The sequence below is a fragment of the Bombina bombina genome, chromosome 4 (genome assembly GCF_027579735.1).
Source record: "Bombina bombina isolate aBomBom1 chromosome 4, aBomBom1.pri, whole genome shotgun sequence".
NCBI lineage: Eukaryota > Metazoa > Chordata > Amphibia > Anura > Bombinatoridae > Bombina > Bombina bombina.
Genome location: NC_069502.1, coordinates 1,117,101,683 through 1,117,115,551, shown reverse-complemented (window position 1 = coordinate 1,117,115,551; position 13,869 = coordinate 1,117,101,683). Strand labels below are relative to the sequence as shown.

General features: G+C 39.8%; 1 protein-coding gene across 2 annotated transcripts in view; it reads left to right on the top strand.

The window, feature by feature from the left end:
• The first annotated feature begins 4,489 nt into the window (after positions 1 to 4,489).
• The window catches only part of PACC1 (proton activated chloride channel 1), a 226,370-nt gene continuing 216,990 nt past the window's right edge, over positions 4,490 to 13,869 (top strand). For both annotated transcript variants that reach the window (XM_053712437.1, XM_053712436.1), the window contains exon 1: positions 4,490 to 4,662. In XM_053712437.1, the coding sequence (XP_053568412.1) occupies positions 4,627 to 4,662 (36 nt within the window). In that variant the 5' untranslated portion in view covers positions 4,490 to 4,626. The remainder of the gene's footprint in view (positions 4,663 to 13,869) is intronic.

Genomic DNA, 13,869 nt, shown 5'->3' with positions numbered 1-13,869 from the left:
ACATAGAGAAACAGACCTTTTAACTGTCCCTTTTTGAGATGGACGGTCCCTAAGTCTGACCTCTGTCCAGCTGTCCATCTGAGCCAGCCATATTGTAGCCCCACCCATAGACCACCAAGACACGCCCACACACTGGGAACGCCTACCAATTATCCTGACACACCCCACATGAACACGCCCTCCATCTATGCATGACCCCACCCCTTAACGACGGTCGCGCCCTGTAAACAGCAATGCCCCCCAGTATATGTCGCTCAAGGAAAGTCATCCTGGTGAATGTGCACTCACACTTATCTAAAATAACTATAACAAAGCAAATTACAAAATCAGGTAAAATCTAAATGATTTTCTTGGCAATATCGCATTATTTTACTTCACAAATTGGTATAGGGTTTCAGATGAGGGCTACCAACAATACTGCAGTGTTTGTGTCTCCAGGAACAAAAAGGGGAGCCATATTTTGGGGTATAAAATCCCCATAGACTTTCCCCGGCCAGCTCTGCTCACCTACATGAATACATTGTATCAAACCCTCAGCCTACAGGATTTTATACATTTGTAACTATTTACTGTACACAGACACTTAAAGCAGCTCTGTTAGTACCAACTGTACAAACTGCTGACAATGCTCAAACATCACAGCCTTAAAGCGAAGGTAAACTTTGGTGAATGAAAGTCAGTTTTTAAAAAATACTATTAAAAACAGGGGCACTTTCATTCATCAAAGTTTACAAAGCAGCCGTTTTGATTAAAAACTTACCTTTTATTCTTTTCACAGCCAGAGCAGCTTCCCCCTCCTGGAAATCCTCTCTTCACACGTCAACAATGACTAATCCGGCTTCCTCCAATCACGGCTTTCCCCCCAGGGTAGTCATTGCCTGAGGCCATGCTGTGATTGGAGGAAGTCGGATTAGTCATTGCTGACGTGTGAAGAGAGGATTTCCAGGAGGGGGAGCAGCTCTGGCTGTGAAAAGAAAGAAAGGAAAACGGCTGATTTGTAAACTTTGATGAATGAAAGTGCCCCTGTTTTAATAGTATTTTTAAAAAACCGGCTTTCATTCATCAAAGTTTACCTTCACTTTAAAGGGCAGCTCACCGCCTGGTCACAAAGTCTTAAAGGGACAGGCAAAAACCCACACAGCCTTTAAAGGGTCAACTAGCAACACACACACACACACACACAACAGTCTTAACCCTTTGATGACAGGGTTCATTTGTCTACATCGGAACAACGTTCCGATGCAAACAAATTGAAATCCTGCGATCGTGCACGCAATTGTGAGATTTCAATGATGGGATCGGGTCAGGGGGGCATCCCTGTGACGCTAGGCACGCCCTCTAGACCACAATCACATCATGGAAGCGCCATTAGCTTTAGGATAGCTAACGGTTATGACGTTCTATTTCATCCTAACGGCACTAAAGCCCAGTGTAATTATGACGGAATAGAACGGCATAATGGTGGTTAAAGGTTAAAGGGACAGATCACAGTAATGTTCACTCAGTGAAACTTTAAAGGGCAGCTTGGCACCTGCTCACACAGTCTTAAAGGGGCAGGCACACACAAACAGTGGGTAAACTCACACCACATATAGTCTTAAAGGGAGCAATAACAGTGTGCATCCGCATGCAATGCACAAATCCTTAAAGGGATACTCTGTCTTAAAGGGACAGGGGTGCCTGCACACACACAGCACTCACAGCCTTTAATGGAACAACTTGCACCACACACACACACATAGCATTAAAGGAACAGCTCACACCATGCACACCCAGCGCAGCCTTAAAGGGCAGCTCGCCACATGCTCACAGTCTTAAAGGAGCATGCACAAACCTTTAGTGGGTAAACTCACACCACACGTACAGTCTTAAAGGGAGCGATAACAGTATGCATTTGCATGCAATGCACACACAGCCTTAAAGGGACCCTCTGTCTTAAAGGGACAGGGGCACGTGCACACACATACACACAGAGCACTCACAGCCTTTAAAGGGACAACTTGCACCACACGCACACAGCCTTAAAGGAACAGCTCACACCATGTACAGTCTTTAAGGGACAGGCACACAGACTTTTAGACACACCAAAATGCACAATGCCTTAAAGTAGTCGTGACCTTTTTTTCCATGGCATTTCCAAAGTAAATGTTCTTGTTGAAGTGCGCTTCTGTTTATATATGCGTGCGTGTTTGCATGTGTAGTGCAGTGTACGTGTGTAGTAAATATGTCTAGTGGAACTCAAAAAAAAATCTGCTGAGCTAGGCTAGTGCCTTGTTTGCCTAGGTCAAAATAAGCCCCTGGTGTGGTGCAAGTTGTCCCTTTAAAGGCTGTGTGTGTCCCTGTCCCTTTAAGACAAAGTGTCCCTTTAAGGCTGCATGCGGATGCATACTGTTATCGATCCCTTTAAGACCGTGCATGTGGTGTGACTTTACCCACTAAAGGTTGTGTGTGCCTCCCCCTTTAAGACTGTGTGTGCAGGTGTCAAGCTGCCCTTCAAGGTTGCGCTGTATGAACATTACTGTTATCTGTCCCTTTAAGACTGTGTGTGTGGTGCAAGTTGATCCTTTAAAGGCTGTGAGTGCAGTGCATGCAAATGCATACTGTTATTGCTCCCTTTAAGACTGTATGTGTCGTGTGTGTTTACCCACTAAAGGTTTGTGCCCGCCCCTTTAAGACTGTGAGCATGCGGTGAGCTGTCCTTTAAGGCTGTGTGTGTGTGTGGTGCAAGTTGTTCCATTAAAGGCTGTGAGTGCTGTGTGTGTGCAGGTGCCCCTGTCCCTTTAAGACAGAGTATCCCTTTAAGGCTGTGTGCGTTGCATGCGGATGCACACTGTTATTGCTCCCTTTAAGACTATATGTGTTGTGAGTTTACCCACAAACGTTTGTGTGTGCCTGTCCCTTTAAGACTATGTGAGCAGGTGCCAAGCTGCCCTTTAAGGTTTCACTGCCTAAAAGACTGTGTGTGTGTGCAGTGCTAGTTGACCCTTTAAAGGCTGTCTGGGCTTTTGCCTGTCCCTTTAAGACTGTGTGACCAGGTGCTATACTGCCCTTTAAGGCTGTGATGTGTGAGCATTGTCAGCAGTTTGTACAGTTGGTACTGACAGAGATACTTTAAGTGTCTGTGTACAGTAAACAGTTACAAATGTATAAAAACCTGTAGGCTGAGGGTTTGATACAATGGGCTCCATGTACTAAGCCGTCAATTCATCCGTCATTGTAGACGCGGATAAACTCGCCGTTACTCGCTGCGGGCGAAATGGTGTCCGCTGTCGCTATGTACTAATATTCCCCCAATAAATAGACAAGTCTAGCCCGCCGCGAGCAGTTGCGGATTGTTGATAAATTTGACGCCTCGCTCGCCGCGACTAAGCTGATGGTACTTAACTTTCAGTTGAATTGTCTGGCCAATTATTAACACGTGACATGCAAGGTGTCACGAACATCATAGTAGTCGCGGGAATAGAATTTTGCTCCTATAAAAGTTCAACTTATCTAAACAACTTTATTATTGTTCAAAATTTTTTGAAGAGTGATAACAGAGCGTTATTTTTGTAATATTTATTTACAATTTGGATATGGCTTCATCTGGATCTGATAATATATAAATATTAATATAAAAATAATTATAAAGATTGACAACTAACAATACAAATTTAAATAGATTACTCTTTAATTACAGTCGACAAATTGGGCGCAATTTATGTACATGGAAATTAGAGACAAATTAGACGCCAGTTATGCTGTAAGTACAATGCTGATATTACTGCCTTTTATATATGTCTAGACTGGCGTCTAGATTGACTTTCCTATTGTTTTGTACCTTGCCCGCCACCTAAAAGGTGGCGAGGCAAAAATAGCGAGGTGGGAGCGGAAATTGTAGCGAGCGGACAAATAGATTTTTTAGTACATTCGTTTTTTGGCGAGTTGGTGGTCAAATGTGTCTAATTACAGTGAAAAATAGAGCGGTAGCGAGGTTTGGCGGATAAGTACGCTCGCAATTTTAAAGATGCGAGTTTTAACATAATTGACTGCTTTGTACATATCAGTTTGCGAGTTTTGACGCGAGATTTGTTGCGGGTAGCTCGCTGACTGCTTAGTACATGGAGCCCTATGTATCCATTAGGTGAGCAGAGCTGGCCGGGGAAAGTCTATGGGGACTTTAAACCCCAAAATATGGCTCCCCTTTTTGTTCCTGGAGACACAAACACTGCAGTATTGTTGGTAGCCCTCATCTGAACCCCCATACCAATTTGTGAAGTAAAATAATGTGATATGGCCGAGAAAATCATTTAGAACGCTAAACTCAGATTTTACCCCAAATCACAATTGAATTGAGTGCAATATTATAACACTGCATTACTTTTTTTTCAAACCAAAATTTAACAAAACGTCAAGTATCATAAAACAGGACTACAATTCCCAGCATGCTTATTGGATTTGGAATGAGCTGATATTCGCTCAAGCTTGGCAAGGTGCGCGCGCATCTATGTTGGATGCCGGTGATCAAGCACGGGACCGTGGAATTTGTAGAAGTGCAGCAACAATCCAGCAAGTCTGTTTGAGAACGTCCTGAGTGCTGCAAACTAGACACCAGTCCTGGATCCGTACAGCTGCCTGCCCAGTGCCATGATAAGGAAGGAGACCTCCAGATCTTACCAGGAGGTACCCGATGGGGAACAGGGGGACTTATTTTGAAGTGTCAGCTTATCTTTTTCCCGTTTTCTGTCATTCTTCAGCCCTCCTAGGCTGCTAAAGGGTTAATATGTGCTGCGGCAGAGGTGCCCTGTCACTGTTTGGGGAGGTAGTGTTAACTGCTGTGATGTTTGTGTCACTTGGCTGTAGGTGACAGTCACGTGACGAGGACAAGCGGGGCCTTAGGGTACAGTGTCACCTACGTATGACAGCAGAGCAGACACTAGAATAAAGCACATAAAGTGCTTACACACAAAAGGAATAGTTCTACATTTATATGCTAAAGAAATCTCTCTAAATATGATCAAACTCATAGCATAACCAGTAAAATAATAATGTATTTATAAAAATAATGTTGTAGAAAGGTAAAGGTATGGCATGTTCATTCTGACTTTTTCTTAGCAGAATATAACTCATTCATTAAATGACATACATTTCCATAGGACACTTGATTCAGTTTCTATCAAACTAAACAAATAGGTTGCATGTTGAAATGTAACATAAAGAGCAAAAGTTAAAGGGACAGAAGTCAAAATGAAAAAAAAAACGAAAAAAACTAAACAGTTTTATTTCTTTGTCAGATATAGATGCAATTTTAATCAACTTTCCAATTTGTTTCTATCATCAAATATGCTTCATTCTATTAGTATCCTTTGTTGAAGGAGCAGACATGCACTACTGGGAGCTAGCTGATCACATCTGGTGAGCCAATAACGAGGCATATGTGCAGTTACCAATCAGCTTCTAGCTCCAAGTAGTGCACTGCTGTACCTGAGCCTACCTAGGTATGCATTCCTCATAGGATAACAAGAGAACTAAGCAAATTAGATAATAGAAATAAACTGGAAAGTTCTTTAAATGTGTATACTGTATCTAAATCATAAAAGTTTAATTTGTACCTTTATTGTCCTTTAAAGGGACATGCAAGTCAGACTTCATGATTTGGACAGAGCATATCATTTTAAGAGACGTTTTAGTGTATTTAATTCTCTTGTTATCCCTTTAATGCTACAGTCACCTTCGGAGCAGCAGTGCACTACTTGGAGCTAGCTGAACACAGCTATTGAGCCAATGACAAACAATTAAATGTGTTATACATTGCTCTCTATCAGAATGTGATAAAACAGTGCCAATGCCAGTAAAGGCAGAATAGGGACACAAGCAATTAGGAACAGTGTTTAAATAAGGAAATGTAAAAGGGAAGCAGTATCAGAAGGACTCAGACACAAAGTGATGTACTGAGGTTTATCGGAATGAAGGCTATTAAGCACAATTTTGTAGTACTTAAAGGGACAAATTTTTTTCTATGTTGCATCTCAGAAAAGGCCTTGTGATACCTGTGATGCATTTTCCCGTACACCAATAAAATAGTAGACGCTGTGTTTATCTGCCTGTGAGCAATTAGTCCCTAAGGGGACAACAAGTGATACAGTAAAATGCTAGAACACTTGACTAATGCACTACTGTGTGCCTTTAACAAGCAGCAGCAATCTACATCTACTCCTGATCTAGACATGGACTGTGATTGGTGGCTATGCACATATGCAGCTCCTGATTGGCTCATCACCTGTGTCCAAGTCTGGATCAGGAATTTATTGTAAGCTTCTTATGGGCAGATTGTAACAGTGTGTTTAACTGGTTTCCAGGGTGACCAGTTGTGCAATGGTTCAGTGCTCAACCGCATTAGAGCATTTTATTTTTGCACTTTTTTGTACTTTTAAGGCAGTTTCCCAACTACAGTGTGACGATTAAGCCTTCCTCAACAGTCACAAATGGGGAGGGGTGTGGGCACGAAGGGGTTAATAGCACGCAGCTCTGGTTCCCTTGACATTTAACTCTTCAAAGAACCTTAAAGGGACACCAAATTATCCCCCAAATCCTGTACACACCACCCTAGTATAACACAAGTCACTGCCATCACCAAAACGTCTGAATAAAGGGGTGTGTTGGAACCAGTGGCGTAGCGTGGGGGGGGCCACAGGGGCGGTTGCCCCGGGCGCATAATTATGGGGGGCGCAAAGAGCTTGGTTCACAGCCTCCACCAGACATTAGACAGTCCCAGACTCCAGCGGTGCTTTGGCAAGCAAAGGGAACAGGGAGGGAGGATAAACATTCTAACAGGCGCCCTGCTGTTCTGTCTTGAGTCTCAAGTCAAGTGTGAACTTCAATTGTCAGTCAAGCGATGCCTGAGAGTCTGTGACTGTAAGTGTAGTCAGACTGTTACCTTCTGACTAGCGTTGGTTTACGTCACTTAGCACGGCGGGTCCACCGTCCAGTCTCCTCCCACTCCCAGTGCGCAGTTCAGGAGGGAGCAAGAAGTGGAGGAAGACTGTCTCTTCTAGCGTGTTGTGCCGCCCCTGACTTTAAGGTAAGTAATGTGGGAGGATAAAGGGATGTCGGTGGCTGAGCGGCCACCGTGTATGTTACGATGTGTATGTTTGTTGCTGCTTAGTTTGTCTCACTGTCTCACAAAAAAAAAACACTAAAAAAAGAGAAACAAAGGTCTGACTGGAATCATGGAATGTTCTTTGGTCATATGATAAGGAACTCATAAGCTGAGCTACACTAACTTTGCAACATTTATCGTATGTCTGTCTCATGGGAAGAGAGGTCTGGTGCTTTTTGTATTTTATTATAAGCAGGAGCAAGCTGCAAGTATGCAGAATAAACATGTAGAAAAAGGGTAGCAAATAAAATAACAAAAGAAACACACAGACAGATGATACCTTCTTTTATAGGGAAAACAATTGCAGGCTTAATTCTAAAAAAAGATATAACAGAAAAGATCTGAAAGTACAATGCAGGAAAACGCAGTGTTAGAAGGTGGCAAAGATACTGATAACTGATGCCAACCCTATTGACTGCAATATATCAGCCACTGCCATAGCATGTAAAAGTTATAATATAATAATTATAATGGGTTAGGGGGGCGCAATTCTTACCTTGCCCTGGGCGCTGACAACCCACGCTACGCCACTGGTTGGAACACCAATAACTCACACGATTTAACAATTAGGTAATGTGCCTTTAACCTTGTCTCTTTAGAGTGTGAATTCAGATATTAGAGCCCAAAGACAGAATTAGATTTTCTATGTGCTTAATAACAAAAATATCAATAAAGGTTACACGGTGCCAAATTATAAAAACATTCAAAATAACATACATTTGCGAAGATATAGTTCTTTAAAAATAAATTGGGACATAAAATAAACAAACACAATACCATACACTTATTACCAAAGTTCCAGTGGTCTGTATATGGGAGAACTTTGCTTCATATCTAAATATGCTTAGTAGCTGCTGATTGGTAGCTGCACATAGATGCCTCCTGTGATTGGTTCACTGTGTGCATTGCTATTTCTTAATTAAAGTATATCTAAAGAATAAAGCAAATTAGGTAATAGAAGTAAATTGGAATGTTGTTTAAAATGGTATTCTCTACCTTAATCATGAAAGAAAATGTTTGGGTATTGTGTCCCTTTACGTGAAAACACAGCTCCTTCTTTGTCTTGTCAAGAACACCTTCTTTGTTTTAATTTACGACTAGACATTCCATGCAAGTGAACCAAGGTACCAAGAGAATGGGGGAGGGAGGAGGAGGGGGTCTTGAGACCTCAGCATTACTGAACACAGATCTTACACAAACAACATTTCAGATTAAACTGGCAATGCTGAGATCACATTACCACCTCTGCTGGGTAGCCAAACCAGGTATCAACTACTCCACATGAGTGTATCATGACATACAGTTCTTAGGACCTTAACAGGCCAGATATTCATTATATATTAACCCGTCAGCTGATTATTTCATCTGTGTTGTAGTTAAGATATAATGAATATCTGGCCTGTTCATAGTCCTGAGGACTAGAGTTGGGAAACTCTGTTTTAAAAGGATAGGTCAAAAATAAACTGTGCACGGGTGCATTTCGATTTGAAAAAGGAGCATTTTTTGCAATATACTTCCATTAGCAAAAGTGCTTCAAGTACAAATTATTACTGTTTCTCAGTGGCATAAGCACATATCCTCGGAAGATCGTGCACCAGTATTCAAAAACCATGCCTGCTCAGCAGTGGCTTCTGTGTCAGAAATTACATACTTAGAAGCAATACACACCACACACCACCGCCTGCTCTTTAAGAAGGTGTGATATTTGAATACTGGTGTAGGGACCCTCACAGGATATGTGCATATGCCTCCTGAAAAACACAGTTATAACTTAACTAGAAGCATTTTTGCTAATGGAAGTATATTACAAAATACTTCTTTTTTTTTTTTTTTTTTATTTATTTATATATCCAACAGCAAAACATAGATACATGCATTTTCACCTTTATGCACCACGCAGGGTCAGGTGTAAAAAAAAAAAAAAAAAAATCAGAAAAAGATAACATAAGCTTGAAAAAAAGATCTCTTCTTATATACATCCATTTGTAGGATAAAGAAAGAAATAACATGATATTCACATACAATTCATTTGAATATGCTGTTGGAAATTTTTCTCTAACAATAAACACTAAACCCAGTCGACCTGGCAAACAAGCAACAACCACACTAGAAAAGAAAAAAAAAAACAAAAAACAAAAAAAACAAACACAAAACCACAACCCCTCCTAACGTCCTTTTCAGCACTAATTATCTTTATCCCTCCTTAAACTGTTCTGTACCCAATTATCCATGAGGGTGGAAAGAGATCCAGGGCTACTAAATCCATGAAAGAGTTTGAACAGAGAAATGGGGTCAAAATGGCTTTTTGTATAGCCGCAGGATATGATTGGATAATTGGTAGCCAACCAACTAAAAAAGATTTTATTCTACTTTCAGAGGCGGTTTTTAAGTGGAATGATTCATAGATAATTTGATTTTGAATCTGTTGTAACATCTGGGTTAATCCCATCACTGCATTAGATTGCCAATGTTTAACAATCTGTTGTCTAACGGCTAAAATAATAGTGTTTAAGACATTTACTTGAAAGCCCTTGTTATTAGTGCCTTCTAACCATATTATTTCCTTGGGTGACAGAGTAACCGTTGTCTTATATAATACATTAAACCAATATTCCAACTTCCGCCATACTTGAATAATCTTTGGACAATACCAAAACATATGTAAAGTATCCGCTTTAGGTTTCCTGCAGCGGATACAAGCCCCTTCGTTAGTCGGATATAATTTCATCATTCTCAAAGGGGATAGATAGTAGTTATTAACCAGCTTTAGGTGGGATTCTCTCCAGCTCCGTGGAATTTCACATTTCTTTAAATTAATCATACTTTGTTTAATTTTTCCAGGGTCTAATGCCGGAAATAAATGAGTCCACTTTGCGACCAATTTATCTAAAAGGATTAATGTTTGTTTAGAGAGCATAATATCATACATAAGAGATATAGAGGAATTACCTATCGAGAATTTCTGAAGACATATATTGAGATCCGACCATGCACTAAATCCACTCCTATCCCATTTTCGTGAATTGATAAGATGACGCAACTGAAGATATGCAAAGAAATTAGATCTGGCTAGATGATAATGTTGGGAAAGCATCTCAAAAGAGATTATTTGCCCATCTTGTGAAAGGATCTGGCAAACATATTTAAGGTCTTTCTCAGCCCATTCAGTAAATATTGATTGCTTAATAGCCGGTATAAATTGTGGATTCCCAGTAATTGGCGTAAATGCCGAAAATGTAAAATCCACTTCAAGTAATGTGCAACACCTTTGCCAGGCCGCCACTACATTAGTAATGGATATAAACGTAGTTATATTATTTGGTAAAGATTGTGGCGGGCAATGTAAAATTGCTTTTAAAGAATAAGGAGAGACCATGAAATTCTCAATCTCTAAAGACGAAACCAGCTCCTTTTCTACAATCCAATCCAGAGCTGTTTTACTTAAACAGACCCAATTATATAACTTGAGATTGGGAAGAGAGAGACCTCCGGCTTCAAATTTCTGCGTGAATTTTTCCAATGAAATACGTGGTCTCCTACCGCTCCAGATAAATTTGGAGAAGGAGGAATTTAACTTACGTAAATCCTTACTAAGGATAAACAATGGAAGATTCTGAAGCGGGTAAAGTAATCGCGGGAAAATAATTGTCTTAATTAAATTAATACGTGCCGTAATAGAGAGTTGAAATGCCTTCCATAGCTCCAAATCAGCTTTAGCCTTCTGAAACAGTGGTAAAAAGTTAAGTCTATACCAATTCCTCGGATTTTTATGTAGTATGATGCCAAGATATGTAATTGCTTCAACCTCTTTGAAAGGATGTTCATTCAGGCTATTTCTTAGTTTAATAATCCACATGAGTTCACTTTTATTAAAATTGATTTTATATCCCGCAAAGGAGCTAAACTCCTCTAGGCATTGTAATGCAGTTGGTATTGAAACAGATGATTTCTTTAAAAATAATACTAGATCGTCAGCATATAGAAGTGTCCTAAGCGAATAAGAGCCCATCTTAATACCTTCTAATATACTTCGTAAACGGATAGCTAAAGGTTCTAATGCCAGGTTGAACAAGAGGGGCGATAACGGGCACCCTTGTCTTGTTCCCCTTCCCAGAATAATCTTTTGCGAGAGGGCGCCATTCACGATTAGGTATGAGATAGGATTTCTATATATTTTCCGGATAAATTGTAGGAATTGATTCTTAAAACCAAATTCCTCTAATGCTTTGAAAAGATGATCCCAAGCAATAGCATCGAAAGCTTTTTCAGCATCCAATGATAAAATGGCAAAATCATCAGAGAAGTTATTATTTTTTTTCCTTTCTTTTAGGTCATAAAAATAGTCGAGACAAGTCACTATCTTACGCATGTTTTTCATAGAAGTCCTAGATTTCATAAAGCCCGACTGATCTGTGTGGATAATATTACCCAGGAATAAGGAAAGTCTATCTGCTAAGATCGCCATCAGTATCTTATAATCAGTGTTCAACACGGATATAGGCCTATAGGAGGCCGGATCTTCTGCTTTTTTGCCTTTCTTGAGAATTAACGTGATATTTGCAGCTGAGAAAAAGGAAGAAATGGAATTATCTGAACGGTAATAACTATTAAATAGTTTTTCTAGGGTAGGAATAATTTCTGGTGCAAGTAATCTATAAAATTCTTTCGGAAGACAATCTGGGCCGGGAGCCTTGTTCAACCGCATCTTATCTATCATGTCCCCGATTTCCTCTACGCTAATTGGGGCATTAAGAAACGAGAGATCATCTTCTCGAATTTGCGGTAGCTTGATTTTAGACCAAAATCTGTCTTGTGTCTGCATATTACTAACCTGCCTAGAGTATAGCTTTTGATAGAATGAAAACAGCACTCTATTAATCTCCTTTGAATCTGTGTATAAGGTGTCGTTTTCTTTAATACCCGGGATATAATTCTTCCTCTTTCTATTTTTAATTAATTTCGCCAAATATTTCGTGGAGTCCCCATAAAGACCCCTATATTGAGTGTTAATTTTAACCTCTTCTTTTTGGGCTCTCTGTTCTAAAAAGACATCTCTCTCTCTTCTAGCCTCCTGATACTTTTTCCAATTGATCGAGGAGCGATCCTCAGCAAATCTTACATAGGCATTTCTAACTCTGTTGGATAATTGTATTTCTAGGGCCCGAGATTTCTTTTTACTGGTTATTAAGTAACTACTTTATATCTCCTCTTAGAACAGCCTTAGCTGCTTCCCAGAAAGTCTCAATTCTGTTAAAGTAAGAAATATTATTCGTACAATAGTCCCTCCATCTTTGCTTAAGCCAGATGACGAATCTAGGGCTATTCAACAAATATCGGGGAAAAAAAAGAGATTGGCTTTTATCAACAAAACTATTTGGAGGGGGCAGAGTAAGGTATATTAGTGCATGATCGGATATCAGAATGTCCTCAATTCCAGTTACCACTTGTACAATTGACAAAGATTCAGATAGTAGGAAGAGGTCAATTCTGGAGAAGGTTCTGTGTGCTTTAGACTCGCACGTAAAAATACGGGAATCCGGGTTCTTAATTCTCCAGATATCTACCAATTTTAGCTGAGAACAGAAAATTCTAAAGTATTTAGCAGTTTTTTTATATTCTTTCGCGTTTATATTATGGAATCTATCTAATTCTGGGGCTAGTGTCATATTGAAATCCCCGGCTAAGATGAGGTTCTCACCTATATAGGGATAGATCTTACCTTTAATACTCTCCCAGAAGTCTCTACTATTTTTATTTGGACCATACACGTTGCAAAGTATATAAGTAACCTGATTAATCTGGATTAGGAGTATGATATATCTGGCCTGTGGATCTTTATCCACATACAAAATTTTATAATCTAACTCTTTGTGGAATAAGATCGCCACTCCACATTTCCTATTTGTACTTGAAGAGGCTACTACTTCACCTACCCATTTAATTTTGAGTTTAGCTACTTCTGAATCATTAAGATGGGTTTCTTGAATAAATGCAATATCTGGCCTTTTTTTTGCAAGAGTTTTAATTATGAGTTTCCTCTTCATGGGGGAGGTTATTCCTCCGACGTTCCATGATAATATATTCACTCCAGACATTTAACGAGTAGACATAGCTTAAAATTAAAATTTTGCATGTTTAAACCCCTCCCTCTTCCCCATCCAAAGAGAAAAAAAAAAAAATCCCACACATACCACATTCATACATATCTGTGATAACGGCCTAATAGTCTCTAACGTCATGATCATGGCCAAAAAATGAAAAGAAAGGGACTAATTTCTCAATCTTCAGTTTATCCTTTTTGATTTGATATATTCTTTGATCTCTGGAATTTCCTGAAATGTAAGTAGTGAATCACTATCCTCAACTATAACTTTAGCCGGGTAGACCATACGGGCTTTAACTCCATTATTTATCAGCTGCGAACAATATGGGGCCATAGCCTTCCTCTTCGTGGATGTCTCAGTAGAGAAATCCTGGAAGAGGAGGATTTTATTATTACCTAGCATTATAGGTCCATTCTTCCTAAAAAGTTTCATTAATTCGATTTTATCCTGGAATTTGAGTACCCTAAATATACACATTCTGCTCTTGGCTGTCTTATCAACTAAAAATCTCTTCGGGCCTACTCTATGAGCTCTTTCTATTGTCAGGGGCAGACATTCTACAGGCATTCCCAATGCCTGAGGGAGCTCTAGGGAAGTAAATTTCAATAAATCTTCGTATTCTGCAAT